The 23,652-nt window shown below is 48.7% G+C and overlaps 2 protein-coding genes across 2 annotated transcripts in view; both read right to left on the bottom strand.

Moving 5' to 3' along the window:
• Positions 1 to 2,041: 2,041 nt before the first annotated feature.
• The window catches only part of LOC127331259 (uncharacterized), a 40,574-nt gene continuing 18,963 nt past the window's right edge, over positions 2,042 to 23,652 (bottom strand). The window contains exon 4 of the mRNA XM_071825878.1: positions 2,042 to 2,346. Coding sequence (XP_071681979.1) covers positions 2,282 to 2,346 — 65 coding nt within the window. The 3' untranslated portion in view covers positions 2,042 to 2,281. The remainder of the gene's footprint in view (positions 2,347 to 23,652) is intronic.
• On the bottom strand, positions 9,284 to 12,245 carry LOC139829704 (cuscuta receptor 1-like). The gene is made up of 3 exons (XM_051357346.2): positions 11,777 to 12,245; positions 11,536 to 11,682; positions 9,284 to 11,459 (listed from the first exon to the last, which is right to left on the bottom strand). Exons 1-3 carry the CDS (start codon positions 12,147 to 12,149, stop codon positions 9,388 to 9,390), a joined length of 2,592 nt encoding a protein of 863 aa, XP_051213306.1. The 5' UTR covers positions 12,150 to 12,245; the 3' UTR covers positions 9,284 to 9,387.

The following is a 23,652-nucleotide window of genomic DNA, read 5'->3' as shown; positions in this document are numbered from 1 at the left end:
ACAGAAAATAGTAGTTTTATGCTAACGACTCGGCAAATGCAGGTGCATAGAGTGATCAAGCACTACCTACAAATGAACATTGTTTTTTTAGAAACACAATACAATTGACTCGTCTATAAATGCATACGCGCACATTCTACCTCTATGAATACTTCTGCAAGACTGAGCCGACATGCCGGGTTTTAAGATTGACGAAGTCACCCAGACACCTCATATCTTTAATTATTTCAATTTTAATAACATGTTAAAAGCAGTACTGATGTGTTTCACCGAAGATTGCAACCAGCCACGCAATGGTTTGAGTAACACACATGGATTCAAATATATTTCAATATTTTTTGAATTTTCAATGATTTTTTTCCTTTGGCATAAATGCATATTAAATCACCAAAATCCACTGAAATTTCAGTGGTTTTATATTTTCCCAAAATATTTCCGAACCCGGAATTTAAAAACACCGATCACGTCGAGCGTTGTTTTGAGTCGAGTTTAATTCGTTGTGCACGTGCATACATGTATACCTCTCAATTGGTTAACATGGCTTGCGTGATGGCCGATTATCAAACCAAATGTTTTGTTGCTTGCTGCTGCGTGCGGATATCTTTTGACTCGAAGCAAGAGCTAGCCAGCCAGGTTCGGGCAACACCCGATCTTGCAGCTTACCATTGAATCGACCCATGCTCTCCATAGAATCCTCATCTACGAACCGGTCCATGCCTTGAGCATACAGAAAGCATAATAAACATCCACCACCCTCATGGTCCCCAGCCAAAAAAGAGTCATCATTCACCAACCTTGGGGGTCATCGTCAAAGAGAGGTTTAATTTTAACAGCCCATTAACAATTAAACTCGACATCTTCTGACACTGCAAGTGCCATCTGGAGGGGGGCGCCGCTTCGCTGCAAGATTACTTTTTTTCGAAATGGGGGAAAATCACCCCAGCTTCTGCATCCAAATGATGCACACGGGTTTTTTTTATTACATTATTCACAAAATCTTACAAGAACAATACAAAAGATTAATCTCGAAGCAACCTTACTATACCTACAGTGGGATGAAGAAGGTGACAATAGACCAATTCACATCATCCAAAAACTAAATGCTTTCCCATACCGCCCAATAGCAGGTGAGAAGCACATCCAGTCAAGCAGACTCTCAGCGCACGCCAACGCACACGTCACAGAAGTTGCTCCCGCCGTCTTCCTCGACTCCATCCAAGATTACTGTGGCTGATTGTTCGTGAGAGAATATGGACAGCAGATCGTCTAGAAAAAAGAGGACTTTCGCACAACGATCGATGCATGTATTGCAATTTGGCTGAAGAAGACACAAAGCAACTGTTTGTTAACTGTGCGGTTGTTAGAATTATTTGGGCTTTAGTCCTTGCGTGGGGAGGTTTTCCGCCAATATCTCCAGCGGCTAACATGAACCTCCGCAACTGGTGGAAGCAGGCAAAAAACCTCCTTCAGAAAAAGGATCAGAAACGTCTGAATTCCCTTGTAATCTTAATTGTATGGAACATATATGGATAGAGAGGAACAACAGGGTTTTTGAAAATGCATACAAGCCGGTGCAGCAGGTCATTGATCAGATAAAAAGTGAAGCTAAGCTTTGGGCGTTTGCAAGCAAAGGTCGCTTCCTACTGCATGAACCTGATTGAGGACAAACCCTTGTGTTCTAGTAGGTCTAGTTGGTAGTGTCTTCTCTTTTGGTTTAGTTTCGGTTTCATTTCTTTGGTGTGTTATTTTGTAATCCGGTTGTTGTAAGTCGTTGTTGTTTGGACTATGTACCTTTGATCTCTCTTGGTCTTTCTTTTCCTCTAATATAATATACATGCAGTTCTCCTGCATTGTTCGAAAAAAACAGTCCGTTGACAAAGTTTGCAAAGAAAATCACAGTTAAAATAGCTTAAACCACAACCACCATGCCCTTCCACCCATTTCACTTCATAATGGGCTCTGAGTCTGAAAAATCCAACCAAAATTCACAGCCCCAGGACCCAACCTCTTCTGAACTTTATATTTTTAAAGGGAAGGCCCTTGGCCCAGCTTTATAAATAAAGCGACGGCATAGTAACAGCATCCGATACAAACTCCACACCACGGTAAAACTCGAGCCTACCCAAACACATGGGCAGCACAATGATCCCCCTGGATCCTAGGAGACTAAGCAAAGCAAAGAGTCACAGACGGTCGCTAAATAGTCAGCATACATAACCCTGAAGCGGGGCGAATAGATAGTCTGATAAAAGCTCAGGTCCTAGCTCTTGCATGTAGCCTCCTAACCTCGCGCAGCACCTCGTCCAGCAGCGCCCTGTCCCTCGGTCTGACCAACGCCCTCCAGCACTGCATGTGTCGTGACATATGGAAGAAGACATCAGCAGGGTGCCCAATCAACGTCCCTTCAATAGTAAGTTTGTTACGTATATTCCATAAAGCCCAACATTGAGCCGCAAACGTAAACCATGCTATCCTACGAAGGGGGCCCGGTAACCCTTGTGCTAGCGCAATGAAATCCCCCGCCCCTGCTGGATTCCAAGAAGTACCCAGAAGCTCCCTTGCTCCTGCCCACATGAATCTCGCTAAGTGACAGGCGAAGAAAATGTGGTTACAATCCTCTGGTTCCCCACAGAGGCTGCAAAGCCCATTTGAGGGGCCTCGCCGTCTAGCGACCTGATCGCTAGAGGGAAGTCTGCTCCGGATAAGCTGCCAGAGGAAGACTTTAATTCTAGGAGGCACGCAGGTTCGCCAAACCTCCTTGAAGTGGGTGACTGTTGCCCCCTGTGTCAGCCCAAAGTACACCGACTTGGTGGAGAAGATACCAGATGGCTCCAAGGCCCATGACACCTCATCCGGCAAGTCCGAGACCGGGAGCGCCTGCACCTCATGGCAAAGGTTGTCCCACTCAACCATCTCAGCTATGCTAAACTACCGTCTAAAGTGCAAGCGCCATTCCCCCGGCGATCCATCCACGGTTCTCGCCGCGTGCACCGTAACAAAAGGTTGGTCGCAGCAGCTAAAGATCCGCGGGAAGCGAGCCGACAAAGGTCCCGACCCTGTCCACCAGTCCAGCCAAAAATAGGTGCGCAGCCCATTATTGACTTTGTGTTTGGCCCCCAATTTGAAGTGCCACTTAATCTTTTGTAAGGCATTCCAGAATTGAGAGCCCTTGGTGGGGACGGCTCGCGAGAGAAGGTCCCTACCCTGAAGATACTTCGCGTTAACAAGGTCCGCCCATAGACCCGCATCGCCTTGGTAGATTTTCCAGATCCACTTAAGCATAAGGGCGATGTTCATAAGCCTGGTGTTTAGGATCCCCAGACCCCCAAAAGCCTTAGGCTTGCACACCGAGGCCCAATCCACCATATGGTATTTCCGCTTGTCCCCCACTCCTTCCCAGAAGAAGCGGCACCTATGTTTGTCCATAGCACTATGAGTGGTGTCATGGAGAAGGTAAATGCCCATTGCAAACATAGGAAGGCTCGAAAGGCAGGAGTTGGTCAGCTCCAGCCTCCCAGCCGAGGACAGAAAAAGGCCCTGCCAGGGGTCAACCCTATGACCCACCTTGTCGGGGAGGAAGCCCCAGTCGGCCACCCGTAGAGGGGCGTCACTTACCGGCAGTCCAAGGTATTTCATGGGGAACTTGCCCAAGCGGCAGTTGAGTAAGTTCGCCAGTCGAGACCTCTCTCCCTCATTGACCCCTGTCAACATAACCTCGCTCTTGTCGAAATTTATCTTTAAACCCGACATGTTTTCAAAGCAAAGTAGGAGGAATTTGAGGTTCGCGATCCCCAGATCGGAAGGTTCAATTAGAACCATAGTATCGTCCGCATACTGAAGGTGCGTCACACCCCCAGGAATGAGGTGTGGAACAACCCCCCGGATGTGTCCCGCCTCACTAGCCCTTGCCAGCATGGCCGCAAGTGCATCGACCATGAAGTCGAAGAGAATAGGGGAGAGGGGATCCCCTTGCCGCACACCCCGTGCGTTGCGGAAGAACGGGCCAATCTCCCCATTCACGTTGATCGCGGTCCGTCCACCCCGGACCAACTGCATCAACCTATGAACCACCGTGGCCGAGAGACCCTTTCTCAGCAGGACCTCCTGAAGGAAGTCCCAGTTGACACGGTCGTAGGCCTTCTCGAAGTCAAGCTTGAGAAGTAAGCCCGGAAGCTTCTTTACCCTGAGCTCATGCGTAATCTCTTGCAGGGCCAACACGCCCTCGTGTAGGCATCTGCCCTTGATAAAGGCCGTTTGGCTGCGGTCAATCGTCCTATGAGCTATAGCAGATAAGCGGATAGCAAACGCTTTCGCGATGAATTTAAAGATAACATTGATCAAGGCGATAGGCCTAAACTGTTTGATCGTGTCCGCACCCTTCACCTTCGGGATGAGGGAAATGATCCCGTAGTTCAGCCTAGCGACGTCGACCCTCCCCAGGGCAAAGTCGTTCAGCATGTGAAGGATGGGTTTCTTGAGGGTTTCCCAAAACCGCTGGAAGAAAGCCACCGGCAGCCCATCGGGGCCGGGTGCCGAGTCCACCTTCATGCTAAGGAGAACCTCATCCAGGTCCTCAGGAGTGAAGGTACGCTCCAGAGCCCAGTTCTCCTCGTCAGAGACCCGCTGAGCCTCATCCCAGAGGGTAGGGGCCAGGGAGAAGACCCTTTCCTCCCCGGTGGCGCCCATCAAACCCTGATAGAACTGGTAGATATGCGCCATCAGAGCCTGCTGTCCCTCAATTTCCCCCTGGTCAGAGAGGAGCAGTGGAATCTGACATTTCCTTCGACGCCCATTTGCAATTGCATGGAAGAAGGCCGTATTGGAGTCACCCTTGAGGGTCCAATTCCGCCGACTGCGCTGACGCCAGTACTCCTCATCCAGCTTGTCGAGATGCAGGAGTTGATCCTCCAGGTGGTATCTAAGTGCCCAACCTTCCTCGTCAAGGCCAGCCGCATCGGCTACCTTGTCGAGATGCTCCACCTGGGAGAGGAGGTTCTCCCTGTGAACCCTCTTCTCCTTGCCTAAGTTGGCACCCCAGCCTTTTAGAAACTGGCGAGAGTGCCTCGCCACACATTGCCAAACCTCAATGCTACCTCGATGTGGGCCAAAGTCCGTGAGGAAGCTATGAAGCTTACCCTTGAATAGTTCCCCAAAACCATTCACCTGGAGCCACCAAGTTTGGAAGAAGAACCGCGAGGGCCGGTTCTGCAACCCCTCCCCACTAGACAGTAGAAGGGGACAGTGGTCCAAACCGATCCGAGTGATCGCCGTGAGCGAACACAGCGGAAAGTAGGCCTCCCAGGCCGGGGCAACGAAAACCCTATCAAGCGTGCACCTGATGGGATTAAGTTGCTTGTTCGTCCAAGTGTAGCGAGCCCCTGCTCGCCGGATCTCCCGAAGGGATAGGGACGCAATGGTATCATTAAACCGTCGCACCCTAGACCAACAGATGTTGCCACTGCTCTTGTCCCCAGCAGAGCGAATGAGGTTGAAGTCCCCACCAACCACAACCGGCACAGGGCAGGCCGCCACCGACCTCTCAAGCTCGTCGAGAAACTCGTTGGTCCTGCGGTGATCCGCCGGCCCATAAACAAGCATGAAACACCACTTCATGTTGTTGCTTCTCTGCAGGATCAGAGCGCTAATGAAGAAGGTTCCCTTCCTCCATTCACCCACTTCAAAGCAGTCATCTCGGAAGCCCAGTAGCATCCCCCCTGAGTGGCCCACCGCTGGCACCCAACTCCAATTGAATTGGCTGCCGCACTCGAGGCTACGGAGCTCCGCATATGAGAAGTCTTGCTTGATCGTCTCTTGTAAGCCTAGGATGTCAAGCCTGTTCTTGGACATGTAGTCCCTAAGCTGGGTCCGGCGCCCCTGCTGACCGAACCCCCTAATATTGTAAATCAGGGCGTGCATTTGACTATTTTCTTTTTGCCCCGAACCCTTTTCACCGCCAGCGTCGACTTGGCGGTGCGAGCACCACGCGACAAGCTGCGAGTGTTAGGGCGGCGAGCCACCTCTACCCTCGAGGGGCTCGCGCCAGGGTCGCTGGTGTCTCGTGCCTCCCTGGCATCGTCAGCACCAAGCGCCTGACAACTAGGCGAGGCCGAGGGGCCCCCCACCGGGGCCGCGTCTTGCACCACAACCTGGAGAGCCGCCTCCCTGGCTAAGCTCTCGGCCTCCCTGGCCGCGGCTTCCGCCGCCTGCGATTTGCGGAACGCAGCTTCCGCCAAGGCCGCTTGGGCCTTCTCCTTGGCCCTCATGAGCGAGAGAGCCTCCAGGGGAGTACCCGCACTCGGAGTGAACACTAGACAACTGTCCTTAACCACAGACGACAAATGAGAATCAGGGTAGGCGTCGAGGGCTGAAAAGTTACCTGCGTCCAGATTCTTCTCCGCCGCGCGACGCTGCGCCTTCTCCAGAGCCGGGACGTGCGAAGCAGCTCCCGTGTTCCTCGTGCTCAGCCTGGTCTGGGTCTTCGTGATCCCCACCGTCACCACCTTGGTTCTCTTCCCCTTCGCCATGGACACCGCCGCCGTCGCCTCCTTCAGCAGTTCATCTGTGTGGCCCCCGGTCTCGGGCGCCACCGCACGCTGCGCAGCCGCCAGCGGTGCGGTCTCCTCAGTGACCAGCCCAGCCACAGGGTCTGGAGAGGCCGCAGCGGTGACCAGGTCCCCCGGGGAAGGCTGGAAGACGCCCACCTGCTCCTTGGTACCTCCGCATGGGCTGTCCAACAGCCATGACCCGACCGGATCCGTGACCTGCGAGAGGGTCTCCCCAGATAGGATCGAGGCCTCCGGCTCCAGCCGCACCTGCTCCACCTCCATGGCCTTGGGCCTCTCCTTGGCGGGAGGGGAAAGCTCCTTACGCAGCGCACACGTGTCCGGGAGCAAGGGGAGGTTGGAGCCGTACTGATCCAGGACCGTGTCAGCAGGCCGACGAGCTTGTGGAGCACTGCTCGTGCCCCCCAGACCCGCCAGAGAAGTCCCGCCCGCACCCCTGCCAGGTTGGGAGTTGGCCTCCGGCCCGGCCTTGTTCTTGCGATTCTTGCGGTGCTTGTTCCACGCCTCCATGTCTGAGCTTCTTTCTTCCGAGTCCTCGTCATCCTCTCCTTCATCGCGTGGCGCCGGAGGCTTGGGCGGCCCACCATCACCGCCACCGCCGCCGGCCCCGCCCAGCTCCGCCTGAACCCCGATAGTGAAAGGCACGCCATTGACGAAGAGCTGCACCGTGCCCTTGATGCGCTCAGGATAGCGGCACTGGAACCGCATACGTATGGGCTCCGTCTTCCACTTCTTCAGGGATAACTCGTCGACATCGACCGGGCGACCCACCATGGTCATGCAAGCCATGAGCCTTTCCCTGGTCATGACATCTCTTGGCACCCCTGCCAACCTCACCCACACTGACGGAAGCGCTTTAGCCGGCTTGGGGTCGGTGAAGGCTTCCCTGATGTTGGTGTCGCACTGGCTCAACGGAAGATAGAGCTTCCCGCTGCCAGTGCTCATCCGCAGCGTCGCCCTTGACGGAAAACGGACCGCGAACTCCGTCTCCGAGAGCCGTGTGACCTGCCAGTCCCACATCTCATCCACCAGCGCCTTGAGCTCGTCGGACAGCTGCACCGCCGACAGCGCCTTGGCCGGGAAGTGGATGATGGCCTCAAAAACGTCGCTTGAGGGCTGGTCCGGCAGGGGTTCCACATCAATGTTGTAGAAGCCCCCTCCCGTAATGGCGTGCCCCATGGTCTGCAGCACAAGCTGCCGTCCTCTCGTCGGACAGTTGGCCGAGATGTGGCCGGCCCTGCTGCAGAGCACACACAGGGGGTCATTGGGGCAGTCCGCCTGGAAGTGACCTTCTTGGCCGCACCGGAAGCATTCCCCCGCCGCCGGCCCCTTCTCCGCAACCTTGTTCTTGCCCTTCGCCTTCGCTTGAGCGGCATTCCCCTTAGCCGCCCCTTGGCTTTGGCAGCGGCACCGTGGCCCCCGCTGGATTGGCCCCCGCCGCGGTTGGCCGCCGCCTTGCTTTTTGCCTTGCCCGCATCGGCCTTCATCTTCCTCTGCTGCTCCTCCTCGTACCACGGCGGCGGACGACCCCACTCCCCCTGGCCCTTGTCAAGGTACCTTGGCTCCTGGTACCTATGCCTTGGGAGCTCCTCCTGCGGCCGTCTCCCGCCGTCCCGCCGCCAAGGCTCCTCATCGTCGTAGCCGTCGTAGCGCCTTTTGTACCTCCCGTCTCCACCGCCGCCGCGCTCCCCCATGCTCGTCCGCAACCCTGCCACCACAACCTCCGCGAAGGAGCGCCCGAGGGGTGGAGGAGGAAGGACGCGAGAGAGGGATCTGTGCACGCGATGCGAGCGCCGCCGGACCTCACTCGCTCTCGCTGGGAAACCTAGGGATGGAATGGTGCATCCCCTTGGCATCCACAGCCAGATAGAGGGAGTCGGCTGGGCCACCCCGGCCCCGCCCACGGAAGGCCCAGGAGCCGCCTCAGAGGCCCGCTCAGGACGGCCCACAGGCAACGGGTCCAGAGCCTCCACCCCGGTTTCCCTGATCTGCAGGAGGGGGTGGTCCCCAACTAGCAGGCCGCAGCCCAACAGCGGCCCACCTAGAGGCCCAAGAGTGAGCCCTCCCAGCTCCGGGCCCGCGGCGGGTAGCTCCTCCTCCCTGGAGGCTTCCCGTGGCCGCCAAACCGGCGACGGCGGCGACAGCACACCCTCCGGCGAGGTCGCCACCGCGCATCTCTCCGTCTCCCCGGATCCGCCCCCACGCGCCAGAGGACTCCATCGACTCCGGTCGTCTCCCAGACGACGGAAGCGAGGCGGAGCGCACGCCGGTGCGGAGAAGCGCGAGCCTTTGCCACCAGGGGCAAACGCCGATCTCCGCCGGTGGCGAAGAGCGCCCCCAAGCTCCGCCGCACGTTCGATGAACCCTCCCAGGGTCACCGGACTCGACGGCCTCCGCCGTACCTCGGGCGAAGCGGAGCTCGCCTCGTCCCCTGACGCAGTCTGCTCCCAATCCTCTTCCGCCGAATCCTAGCCCGCATCGCCGGCGCGGCTCGCCCAGAAGCGTCCCACTCCGCCCCGCCCACCGGCGGCGACGGTGTGCGCGGAGGCTGGTGGGAGGCCGTCGGCGGAGGCTCGCCTCCGGCCAGATCTCGCAAGTCGCCCGCGTCGCCATTCAAATCGCCAGCGCTCGACCGTACGGACGCCGAAACGTTATCCATCTCACTCCGTCCTGAACTTTATATTCAGTGGCTTCCGCTGAGATTTACTCACCTTGCAGCAGAACAAAATCTGGAATACTCCTTTAGAGTTAACAGTTTCTCCAAAGAAACAGAATATAGCAGCACAGTTTACAAATACACACATACTTTACACACCAGTACCTATTACAGGTTGAGAATGATACGCTTCCCAAACGAATGGCAGAACACGAATGTGACAGTGGCCCAAAATGCCAGGACGAATGAAACGGCAGTTACGACATACAGGATTGGATCAGAATCATCAGCTACATTCCCTACTGTACCATTCCATACCACGGGACCTGAACTGGAAGTGCATGATCTAAGATTGTCGTTCCCTTTGTAACTGTCCATACCAAATGAGGCAAACTGACCAGAGTCTAGTAGACATCCCGATAGGTTGTTGAATGCCACAGAGAACACCCCTAATGATGATAGCCGAGTTAACTGCCTTGGTATAGATCCATTTAGCCTGTTTTCTGATAGGTCTAAGCTTTCGATCTGGCTCAAATTTGCAAAGGTTGCAGGAATCGATCCGGTAAAAAAATTGTTCGACAAATTGAGAGACTTGATATGGCTCAAATTTCCTATTTCCTGTGGAATCTCACCCGACAGCATATTTGCTGATAAGTCGATGCCTGACATCAACATGAAGAAGTTGCGTCCATATATGTATGGATTGCCTTTTGTTGTGAAGGTGAATCCTTGGAGGTCATAGTGACTGTTATATGAGAAGTCCATGCCATCAAACCCTCCAAAGAAATTACCAGGTGTTGTGGGCCAACTATACAAGTTAGCATCAGGGTCTTCAAATGGAATGACACCAATGCATGGTGGTACGGGACCCGAAATTATGTTGTGCGAGATGTCAATTATACTCAAGTGTTGGAGATGGCACAGATTTGAAGAGATCTGCCCCTCAAACTTATTCCCGCTTAACAAAAGTACCTTGATTTGATAAAGATATTGTGTCCACTCAATAGTGCATGTAAACTGATTATGACTCAGATCCAAAACTGTAATGTAGGAGCTGTTGAAAAAGGCACTTGGGAAGCCTGACAGTGAATTCCTAGATAGACTCAGAAACTCGAGAGGTAATGGAGCATTGCAATTTGGAATACGCCCTGTAAAGTAGTTGTCTGACAGGTCTAACAGCAAAAGACTTGTTAATGTGCAAATTCCTGGACCAATGTCACCAGTTAAATCGTTCCTGGCAAGGCTCAAAGCTTCTAGTAAAGGGAGATTCCATAACGAAGTGTCGAGTTCCCCAGACATCTTGTTACCATGTAAATCCATGATATATACATTACCAGACAGATTTCTAGGGAGAGTCCCATGAAATTGGTTGTTGTCTAGGTATATTTCCCACACAAAGGACAAGTTACTAGCCCCATCCAGGATCATACCCCCAAGACTGTTGTTTGAGACTTTCAATACTGTCAATGCCGAGCAATCAGTGAACAAGCAAGATGGTACTTCTCCCGTGAACATGTTATTTGATAGATCCATAACTTCTATGCTTCTAATGTTACACAATGAAGATGGCACAAATCCAGATATCATATTATGAGAAATATCAAAAATCCTCAATTTGGGAAACATTGAACTGATATTGGCTGGCAGCTGTCCTTCAATGTGGTTCAGAGATACGTTCACCATTTGAAGATTAGTTTTGTGTTGCAAAATCAGATCTAATGATCCAATTAACGAGTTATTTGAAAGATCCAGGTAAACAAGGGCCGCTTCATTTGTGAACAACCAATTGGGCATGTTTCCCGGTAAATTACTGTTAGACAAATCAATAACCTGCAGATGATGTTGTGTGCGTAGGAAATGTGGCTCTGCAATTATGCTTTTATCAAGGTTACACCAAGAGAGCATTAGTCTTTCTAATTCAAAATTAGGTACCCAACCATGAAGTTTCACTTGAACAGCCAAATCAGTATTTCTCGACAGATCTATCTCTTTGAGCTTGGTACAGTTTCTCAGCCAAAAGAAATCAAATATACCGCTTAGCATGTTTTCAGATAACCTCATAGTTTGAAGCATCGAGGAACACTTCCAAGACGAGTTTATGGGTATCTGTCCTTGAAAAAGATTTTCCGAAAGATCCAGGTACTCAAGGCATGGAAGTGAAAATAAGGATGCTGGGAGGCTACCACTCAATTGATTGGATCCCAAATGCAATTCTCGCAGGTTCTGGAGATTTTTTAAACCTGCCATTGTAGCAAGTAAGAATCAAGTGCACCAACTGAAAAGGGATGCGAAATTTATTCTTTCCAGTAGGAGTACCTATATTCTGAAGAGTTCCACTTATGTTATTTCCGCTGAGATTTATAACCTCCAAAGAAACAAGTCTGCTGACAGATCCTGGGATACTCCCTATGAAAGTGTTGTCGCTGAGGTTGAGATACCTGAGCTTACTCAGTCCTTGAAGACCTGAGGAATTGTTTGCTTCACAATAAGATGCTATGTAATGAAATTATAGGACGAATAAAAGTAGAGTTCCATGCACGCAACAGGAGTTACATACCACCAAAATCTTCAAAGCAAGCGTAATTTCTAGAGAAGTCCAGTAGCTGAAGCTCCCGAAATGAAGAAAAGATCGTCAAGTTTAGGTTCCAGCATGGAACTTCGATAGCACCCCGGATTGACTGGTACATAGAGGAAAGGTCGAGGCGCAATATTTGCCGTGTGCTATTGTCGCATGTAATCCCTTCCCACAAGCAGCAGTCATCACCATGCCCCCACGAGCTGGGAACCTTGGACTTTGAGCTCATGAACCAAGAGCTAATATCCATGAGGGCCACCCTCTCATCCACAAAGCAGCCTGAAGAACTCAGAAACATGGTGTGTACTACGCACAGGACCAGAAGCCAGCATCCCCATGACAAGTAGCAACCCATTTGAATGAAAAAGGTTTTACCTTATCCCATGCGTTTTAGCCTTTTAGGGTGCAGGTTTGAGAGCATAATGCCTGCTTACTGTCCTGCTCCTTGTGGTGTTTTTAATAGGCTACCAGAATACTATACAGTTGCTTAGTAAACAAAGTTTAGTCCATGGTCAATGAAGGTATTGTTGACTCACGGACAGCAACATTACCTAATTAATGGCATTGTAGACTGACGGAGGAAGATTTTGTTCAAGTCTCCTTTGGCAGATAACCGTACACATCACAGTAATGACCAAACATGGACCATTGGTGCACCATGAAGCTTTAGGGCATCTCCAACGGTGCGACATGAGCGTCCATTTGCGTCCGCCCTGACCGGAAATACGACTGAGCCCTGCTTATAGCTTGATAAGGTGTTGCCCGATCTTCTCAGTAAGCACGGTGGTGATGATGATCACGCGATGAACACAGCGGAAATAACACGATGATGAAGTGGATGATAACTTGTATGACGCAACGAAGTCTCTCGATTGGTCCCTGTCGTCAATGCAACAGCTCTCAACCCTGCAAGATATTCGCAACTCCACACACATGCGCACGTAGCCGCCGACCACGAAGCGGTAAGTTGCAACTGTCTAATTTCCAATGGAACATCAGATCACACAAGACTTTCAGGGTATACACCAAATCAATGCAATATGGTGTAGAAATTCGATAGAGTTGCAAAGCAATCAACTATGAATTAGGGTTTATCTTAAACGTGGTCTAAAATTAATTTGGGGGCGTCCTGGGCACTTATATAGGGGTTCAGGACGACCAGGGGTCGAAAAGATACATAGAAAATCGATCCAGATTGGATCTGGTCGAGACAGACTCGGACTCGGCCGGTCTGGGGGCCGGTCGACCGGGCCTGGAACCGGGTGGTCCGGTTTCAACCGGGCCAGGGACCGGGTGTGGGTCGTGTGGCTCAGTACACCCGCCCGGTTGGCACTAGTTGGGGATCCGGTCGGCGCCGGGCTGATCCTGAGTAGAAACATCTCCTCTAGTTGTTACTTCATAAGCATGTTTTTCTTTAGAAGTATTTTTCAACAAGTCATTTTGCACTTTAGTGAGTTGATCAATTTGAATTTGAACCATATGAAAATGTTTAACAAGCATCTTAACATCATTGGAGTTTCTCTCCACAATATCATGCAATTTACTAATAGCTTGAGAATTTTCCATTAGATGATTCCCTACTCTCATATTAAAGTTATCTTGCTTAACAACATAATTATCAAATTCATCTAAACATTGATCAGGAGGTTTTGAGTAAGGGATGTCTCCTTTATGAAAGCGTTGAAGAGAATGTACCTCAATTGTGGATGAAGGGGGAGTTATCTTACATAAATCTTTTATGGGAGGTAATTCTTCACATCTTCAGATTTAATACCTTTCTCTTTAAGAGATTTCTTGGCTTCTCTCATATCTTCATCACTTAATTTAATCATACTCCCCTTCTTCAATATTGGTGTTGGGGTTGGTTCAGGTGTAGTCCAATCATCATGATTTTGGCTTATTCTAGCCATTAATTCTTCAGCTTCGTCTGGAGTTCTTTTCCTGAAAACACAACCAGCACAACTATCCAGGTATGCCCTAGACTCAATGGTTAGTCCACTATAAAATATATCAAGTAAGTCATGTTTTTCCAAATCATGTCCAGACCGAGCTCTAAGAAGAGAGTAAAACCTTACCCAAGCTTCAGGCAATTTCTCTCCATCTTCCTGGTCAAAACTATAAATTTTCTACAAAGCAATATGTTGAGCACTAGCAGGAAAATATTTTCGAAAGAAATCATCAAGCAAACCACCTGGACTATCAATAGAATCAGGAGGCAAACTATTATACCAAGTTTTAGCATCATCCTTTATTGAGAAAGGAAAAAATTTAGCAACAAAATAAGTACGCTTCTTGATATCATCAGAAAACAAGCTACTCAAAGTAGAAAGCTCATTCATGTGCTCTACAGCACTTTCCTTTTCAGTACCACAAAAAGGTGTTTTCTCAACAATAGATATATGAGATAAATCAAGAGAAAAATCATAATCCTTATCCTTAGTGTTTATAGGAGATGTGGCAAATTTAGGATCAGGATACAGTTTATATCTAACAGCATGTTGTGCAAGAAGCTTTTTAATGTTACTTACACTAGTAGTAGCATTACATTTATCAATAAAATATTCATCAAGTTCCACATAATCTTCATCAAGATCATCACTAGAGTGTTCAACAGACTCAGGTGAATTAACATGTGTAACAGTATTTTCATTAGGAATTTCAGTATTTTCAATTTGTCTAGACCTAGCAATTATAGCATCTAGAAAAGGACCTAATGAACCATCATCATCAAGAACAGTAGAAGCATCATCAAGATTATAAGAGGAATTTTCAGATTCAGCAGAAGTACCAACATGTGAAGCTTGTGGTGGTGAAACAAGTTGACATATCACAGATGGTGAATCAAGAGCAGCAGAGGTACTCAGAGTTGTACATTTTCTTGTAGTGGATGGTAATATGACGACTTTAGTATCACGAGGTTTACCCATGACGGAGGATTTGCAGCGAACAATATCAATTCAGGTGAACTTGCAAATAAAGCTATGCTCCCCGGCAACGGCGCCAGAAAATAGTCTTGATGACCCACAAGTATAGGGGATCACAACAGTCTTCGAGGAAAGTAAAACCCAATTTATTGATTCGACACAAGGGGAGCCAAAGAATATTTGTAAGCCTTAACAGCGGAGTCGTCAATTCAGCTGCACCTGGAAACATACTTGCTCGAAAGAGTTTATCAGTAGCAGCAGTTTTATAGCAGTAGCAGTAGTGAAATATAAGCAGCAGTGTAATAAAGACAACAGTAGTGATTATAGTAAACAACAGGATTAAAATACTGTAGGTATAGGGATGGATGAACGGGCGCTGCATGGATAAGATAACTCATGTAATAATCAAGACAAGGCATTTGCAGATAATAATAAAGCAGTATCCAAGTACTAAAATAACCATAGGCATGTGTTCCGTATATAGTCGTACGTGCTCGCAATGAGAAACTTGCACAACATCTTTTGTCCTACCAGCCGGTGGCAGCCGGGCGTCTAGGGAAACTACTGGTAATTAAGGTACTCCTTTTAATAGAGTACCGGAGCAAAGCATTAACATTCCGTGAACACATGTGATCCTCATATCACAACCTTCCCCCCGGTTGTCCCAATTTACACTAGTAGGAAAAGCCTCATCAGTGGCGCACCAAAAATGGATTCTGTGGCGCATGGGAGGTGCGCCACAGAAACTTCGCCACAAAAATAAGGTTTCTGTGGCGCACCGGCCCATGCGCCACAGAATTAAGGTTTCCGTGGCGCACTTGTGCTTAGGTGCGCCACAGAAACGCGTGCGCCACAGAATTGGTTTTCAGTGCGCCACAGAATTTGCTTGTATTATACACGATTTTGTGCTGCCTGCTATACACATGCAGTTTATAGACAGCAATATACAGGTTATATACAGCAACATTCAGATATAATATAAATATCATGTACATTGCACAGATATAACATAGACATCATCATCACATTACTTATAGCCCGATCGAGATACATATATAGTGGCAAGTGTCAAATGTTTTGCATACAACTCTTAATTCATACAAAATTCACAATTTCGAGATACAAAGTAGTCTTCATCCGGTTCCTCCTTTGCTCCCTCATCTCTACCCACCAGGCTCGCTTGCATCGGGGTCTTCATCCAGTTCCTACTATGATGAAAATGGAAGAAAGTGAGACCAACAAGTCCGATGCACAAGAGAAATGGAATAAATGCCTCATACATTGTTGGTCAACACAAATATTAACATTCAGGGATGGTGTAAGTGAGGCCAGGTAGGATGTACAAGAGATTGATATTTGTGCTATCTTACCAGGCTCACTTACGCCACCCCCGAGTGTACGGTGACCAAACATTTTAATCATCGGCATTTTGAAAATCTCAAAGCAAATGGAATGACAAAATGGAATAAGTGCCTCATACATTGTTGGTCAACACAAATACTATGGTCAGAAACCATAGTTGCAGTATACACCGCCGTATACTTTGCAGAAGGGCCCCCTTTCCCCGGCCGGCGTTCCGTCAACGGGTGCTTGACGACACAACAACGCCGATCTGCATCTCCGGTGCAGAACCACGGCAGTCCCTCGCTGTCCAGTGAACGAGTCCTTGATGCAAAGACCGTGCCGGCCTGCCCAGCATTATGCCGGGCCGTGTTGCCGCGCTTCAAGCCGTGTGTCCAGCCTGCCTTTGTTCGCCTTCTTGCCCGGTGAACCAATAGGCTGATCGTTGGAATAAGGAAACTGATGACGGCCGGTCGCAAGATTAAATTGCAATCGGCCGTCATCGGCTTCCTTATTCCAACGATTAGTCTATTCGTTCACCGGGCAAAAAGGCGAAGAGTGCAGGGCGCGTGAGACACGGCCTGAAGCGCGGCAACAGGGGTCGGCATGATGCTAGGGAGGCTGGCACCGTCTTGGCATTAAGGACTTGTTCACGTACTGTACGGCGAGAGAAGAAAAGTGGTGCTGCGCCGGAGAGGCAGGTCGGCGTTGTTGTCTCGTCAAGGACTCGTTCACGGAACGGCGGCCAGGGAAAGGGGGGCCCGTCTACAAAGTATATTGCGGCGTATAGGTGACCAAACATTCTAATCATCGGCACTAAAATGGAAGAAAGAGCCAAGTGGTATCTCAACTAGATATCATATGCCTCATACTTTGTTGGTCGAAACAAATATTAACATCCAGGGATGGAGTAAGTGAGGCCAGGTAGGATGCACAAGTTGATATTTGTGCCATCACACCAAGCCTCACTTGCTCCACCCCCGAGTGTACGAGTGATCGACCAACCATCTAATCATCGGCAAGTACAAAAACACCAACAAACCAGCAACCATGGTGACATAAGTCAAGATGCTCAAACACACATAGCATGCATGGAGCAGATGCTCCAAAGGGATTATTCATCACTTGATATATAGAGCAAGTGATGCTGGCAAAAGAGAGGCCAATCAAGAACCAGTAAATCCAGTAAGTGATAGATATGCCTAAACAAGCAACAACACATAGCATATCCCAGCTAACCAGATGAGACAAGTCTTGGTAGCCAACTGAATCACCTAGCACCACCTAACCTTTTAAAACCATCAGAAACAGTCCTTTTTCTTCAAAGGATACCACAGTGGCATTCATTTGCATGATCCCCTACTGTGGATATCTCTATTTTCATCAAAGCCAACAAGAAATAGAAATTTATCATTACTCAGTTGAGTTCAAAACAAAGCTGGGGTACCATAAGGGATTATTCATCACTTGATAGTAACCAAGTGATGTTGGCAAGAGAGAGGCCAAGCCTGAGCTAGTCAATCCAGTAGAGATGGATATGCATAAGTAAGCAAGAACACATAGCCTATCCAAGTTAACCAGATAAAACCAACCTTGACAGCCAACTTAATAACTTAGCATCACCTAGTCTTTTAAACCATCAGAAATTTCCCATTTTCTTCAAAGGATACCACAGTGGCATTCATTTACATGATTCCCTACTGTGAATATCTCTATTTTCACCAAAACGAACCAATTATCCAACTATGAGATACAACCAGTGGCACTAGCAAGAGCTAATGAGGTCACAACACAGCATAAGCAATCCACACCAGTAAACAAGTCCTCATCTCCTTATACAGGTTCAGACTTTGGATTTGTTTCCAACAAAGGTTGGAAAACAAATCAAATCCATTTAGTACCAAGCATAGCACCAATTAATCAAGCAATATAGCAGCATCAGTAACAAGCATAGCACCAATTAATCAAGCAATATAGCAGCATCAGTAACAAGCATAGCACCAATTAATCAACTGTAGCTCCATCAGTAACAAGCATAGCACCCATTAATCAAGCAATAGCAGCATGACCTGCACATGACACTTCACTAAAGCCAAAGCTTCAGTAAAGCACTTAATCAAGGCTTTCATGCAGTGCTTGACAGGCAACAACTGCAAGCAATGGGATCATAATTCAATCCATGTGCACATACCAGATAAATGGCATCAATTAACAGCAACTTCTCCCCCTCTCTGTAATTAGCACATCAGCATTTCATCGAGCACAACAGCAGCACAAAATCACAGCAGCATTTCATCGAGCACTTTGTGCTCGCGCGGGAGAGGAAGAGGGAGGGGAGGGGAGGGAGCTCACCGACGATGACTGCAGGTGTGGAGGAGCTCACCGACAACGACGACAGGGGTGGAGGTCGCGGCGGCTCCACCACCTTGACGCGGCGGCGGGTCCGGAACCTTGACGCCGCGCCGGCCCCTCCTCCTCCACGCCGCAGCGGCTTGTGCTGCTGGTGGCGGGGATGGGTGGAGCGTGGCGGCATGCGGCCGTCGCGGAGGAAGGCGGCGGCCGCGGCGACGGCGACGGCAACGCTCGCCATGGAAGGCGGCGGCGCGGGGAGAGGGGAGAGGGGAGAGAGGTATACGGGCGAGGGAGGGGTACGGCACAGATATAGGACACGTTATTTCTGTGGCGCACCGAGGCCAGTGCGCCACAGAACACGTTATTTACGCCAGGCGCACCTAGGTCAGTGCGACACAGAATACGTTATTTCTGTGGCGCACCAAGTGCAGTGCGCCGTAGAAAAAGTAAAACCAATGATTGGGCGTGACAGGGTGTGGGCCCCACCAAGTTTTTGTGGCGCAGTGTTCCGTGGTGCGCCACAAAATTAAGCTATTTCTGTGGCGCACCTTGCCTGGTGCGCCACAAAATAAATTTATGTGGCGCATTTTTAATGGTGCGCCACAGAACTAAGCTCCGCCTATAAGGGTTTTCCTACTAGTGTTATGTCACTTTGGGGCCTCGGGTTCCGGACAACAATATGTGTATACAACGGGAAATTCAATTTGGCTCCCGGGTGCGTATGCTCCCTCTACCAAAAAACATATTTTGAAATGTTAAAAAAATTGGATAAAAAATTCTACATGTACATCTCCATAATGTATGTGCATTCGCTAAGTTTCACGAAAAACCAATATTTTTTGTGATCCATGTAAAAAAGAGAAACTTTATCTTGTGAAAAGCATTATTTTAGCACTGAATTTTGTCTTTTTTACACACGTCACATGATAAGTCGATTTTTTATGAAACGACTTTGTGAGCGCGTAGCACGTGAAGATGTACGTACAAATTTTTTGTTTCAATTTTTTAAAAATTTAAAATGTACATAACATGCATTTCAAAATATAGGGAGCATATGCACCCATGTTCCAAAACACCACTCCCGTATACAACTTGCAGGTAAGATCATAAAATAATGAATATCATCATGAATCAATAACATGTTCAGATCTGAAATCATGGCACTCGGGCCCTAGTGACAAGCATTAAGCATAACAAGTTGCAACAATAACATAAAAGTACCAACAACGGATACTAGGCACCATGCCCTAACAATCTTATGGCTATTACATGAATAATCTCATCCAATTCCTACCATCCCCGTCAGCCTACAGCGGGGGAATGACTCACACATGGATGCGGGAAGCATGGACGGTTGATGGAGAGGCGTCAGTGGCGATGATGGCGATGATCTCCTCCAATTTCCCGTCCCGGCAGGGTGCCAGAACGGAGTCTCTGATCCCGAAATAGAGTTTTCGCTGGCGGCGGAGTTCTGGATGTCTTCTGGCAAATTGGTCGAACCCCCGTGCGTTTTTAGGTCAAGGGCTTTAAGTAGTCCAGAGGGAAGCGTTGGGGGCTGGCCGAGGCGGCGTCACCATATGGCGGCGCGGCCCAGGGGCCCACCGCACCGCCATGTGGTGTGCGCACCTCGTGGCCCCCCTCCGTCTCGTCTTATGGCTCCGTAAGTCTTCTGTGAAAATAGGCCCATTGCAATTATTTCCGGTGATTTTCCTAAAAGTTGATTTTCTGCACAAAAATAAGACACCAGGGCAATTCTGCTGAAAACAGCGTTAGTCCATGTTAGTTGTATCCAAAATACACAAATTAGAGGCAAAACAATAGCAAAAGTATTCGGGAAAGTAGATACGTTTTGGACGTATCAGGTACCCCGCGCAAGGGTGTGCTCCCTCTCCTTATATAGGGGAGAGTGTGGCTTACAGGGGAAGAAACCCTAGGAAACCCTAATGGCATCTTTGACTAGACAAACTATTTTATAAAGCCACTTTGGCCCGGATGACACCGGTAGACCTTTAATCAGGAACGGTGACATCCTCCGGTACCTTTGACGTCATCATCTGCTTTGGCCACAGGGCTTCGATTAAAACTGAAGTGCTTCGCTCATCCTTGTCCTCTAGCTCTTGAGAGCATCTTTGACCAGTCTTGCCGACGTGCTACAGTATAGCCTGTTCCGGTAATCCGGTACCTTCTTAGCCGGTTCCGGTATACCCCTCCTGGGATACTGGTACGATTTACTTAATCATGAACCAACCTTGGTTATCCGGAATAACCTTTAAACCGGTACATCGTTAGCCTGCACAAGGCTCGGTTTGGCATGCCTTTGGCATACCGGGGGTCACCCCCCAACAGATGGCGGAGTCCACCGCCCTTGATTGTTTCTACCGGTTCTGCAGGGCCATCATAGCAGTGTTCGGAGACTTTTACTTGAGATCACCCACTGTCGAAGACACTCAGAGGATCCTTGCAACAAATGAAGCTAGGGGTTTTCCAGGGATGCTTGGAAGCATTGACTGCATGCATTGGCAATGGAAGAACTGTCCGTTTGCGTGGCAGGGAATGTACAAGGGTCACAAAAAAGGCTGCACTGTGATACTTGAAGCAGTGGATACCCATGATCTCTGGATTTGGCACTCTTTCTTTGGTATGCCTGGATCCAACAACGACATCAACGTCCTAAGCTGCTCCCCGATCTTTTCCAAGCTTGTTGAGGGTCATGCTCCCCCGGTGAACTATGTGATCAATGGTCGGCACTACAACAAAGGATACTACCTTGCAGACGGTATCTATCCAAAGTGGGCAACATTTGTGAAGACTATCTCGAAACCTAGCACCCCCAAACTTTGCGAGTTTGTCAAGAAACAAGAAGCTTGCCGAAAAGACGTCGAGCGTGCATTTGGTGTCCTCCAGCAGAGATTTGCTGTCATCCGGTTCCCCGCTATGACTTGGTCCAAAGATCAGATGTGGGAGGTGATGAACTGTTGTGTGTACTTACACAACATGATTATTAAAAATGAGCGAAAACATCCGGTTCCTCTGGCTGAGCAAGAAGCACCATATGAGAGAGAGGGTCCTCTTGCACAGCCTAATCACCAGGTGCCGACATCATGGGCCACCTTCATTGCTATGCGCCAGGAGATTCGAGACTCTACAATGCATCAACAGCTCCAAGATGATCTGGTGGAGCACATATGGATGCTCCGAGGCAACGCCGACGCCGACGCCAACTAGTCTGTCTTAATTTGTTTCAAAACTTGTGAAATTGTGTGCTTCATTTGTTTCAACACTTGTTAAATATTGTACTGATTTTCGCCGATTTTGTTTCAGCAATTTTCTGACTCTTGCTCGCCGAACTTGTTATATTTTATGTCGAATTTGTTTGAAATATGTCAAATGGGCGAGGTTGGGGGTTTCCTGCCGGGGGGACGGCTGGAACTTCGGCGCTCCCCAGGCCAAATCTTCTTCCAATTCGGACGAAAATTTCACCGGATTTGGACGTGGGGAGCGCCAATGAGCGGGGATGCTCTTAACAGGGAACTTTTCGTGGCACTTCCCATTAGCATTTTTCCGATATGTTTTTGGACAGCTTGCAAATAATTATTGTGCCCATCGATCCGGACGTTTGGAACCTGGCAACGCGCGAGGATGAAATCATGTGCATTGAAGTGTGCTATGTGATTAGCACTTAATATAACAGCTAGTTAATACATGTGATTTAACTTTTCTATGCCAGTTGAATACAAGAGAAAATACGACAAGAGTTAAGACAAGGGGGATCACTAGGAATCGGAAGCCGATCCTAGCTTCCCATCGGACCAACAGTGCACCGTACGATTGGTTGCTTCTGATCCGTGGGATGGCCCTGCCGAATGAGCGCTTTGATGGCTGCAGGTTTGTACGTTGATTTGTAGCAATCTCTAGCTACTTCCATAAATCACGCCACATTTACCTCTCAGTGATTACATGGAATTAACTCTGGAGAAATCTTATTCTATCCAAAAGTTAGTTTCCGTATTATACTCCTTGCTTCCTTAGGTAACACATCTCGTTTCCAATGCTATGCAAATCTGCTTCTCATTCTTTTTTTATTTCGAATTAAATCTGTTTCTCATTTGATGCAACTGATAAAAAAACTTGTATCCAATGTTCTGCAAATTTGCTTCCTACGAAAGTTTCCTTCGGAAGCATCAAAATTGTGTTGCCACACAAAATATGTTTATGCTTCCATGTGAACGAAATTTGATTCCATTTTGACAGAAATATTCATACAGTTTGCTTCCTTACAACCCACCACTTATTTCCAATGGTACCGGATTTTGCTTCTACGCAACTCAAGTCTGTTTCTATGAACTAGTACATATTGAACGAAATTTGCTTCCATTTTGACAGAAATATTCATACAGTTTGCTTCCTTACAACCCACAACTTATTTCCTATGGTACCGGACTTTGCTTCTACGCAACTAACTCTGTTTCTATGAACTAGTACATATTGTTTACTTTGTTCTTGATAGCTAATCTCTCTCCCTACACGGGGGAATAGAGTTTCCTATTCATATTTTTACATTGCAAACTGCTGCATCCTCAAACTAAGCTGCAGAAGTCGGTTGACGTTGTCCTTGTTGTTTGATTTACCGTAGCCATCAAAAGTTTAGGCTGCACCACACATGTCTCTTGACGGCCGTTTGCCGAAGAATGCACCATGACCACATGGTACCGCAACCTTAAACAAAACATAGAAGCATGAAGGAGTTGCATGAACCAAAACTTATATACACTAGTGAAACATTTGCAAAGATATAAGCAATCTGTGTGTAGAAGGAAATATGCTATTATGACTTATGCGAAGCAGGTATCTACGTGTTAGGAAATATCTATTATGAAAGGAGGAAGCATGTTTTATACCGTGCTTCCATATAACAAATATTAATCGAAACTGGATTGTTGTTTGCTTCCATTGCAACTGATTTTATTCAGTGCAGCCACGGGAGCACCAGGACGAGTAGAGGAAGGCGAGCAGCCAAGCTGATCAGGGTGGGGGATTGACTTTGGTGGCACACACCCGCGTCGTCATGGTGGCCCTGGTCGGTGATGCCCTGAGTGTTGCAGCCTGCACATAGCGGGGAGCCGTCGCCATGGGGCTCGACATTGATCCAGTGATGCAGCGATTTGAGATTATCGATTGACATGTTCCACCATATACAAACTATACACTGACCTGAGAGCACCACGATATGACGGAGCTCAT

Source organism: Lolium perenne, chromosome 2, assembly GCF_019359855.2.
Source record: "Lolium perenne isolate Kyuss_39 chromosome 2, Kyuss_2.0, whole genome shotgun sequence".
In the NCBI taxonomy this organism is placed as follows: Eukaryota; Viridiplantae; Streptophyta; class Magnoliopsida; order Poales; family Poaceae; genus Lolium; species Lolium perenne.
Note: the sequence above shows the minus strand (reverse complement) of the source record. Positions and strands in the feature narration are given on the sequence as shown.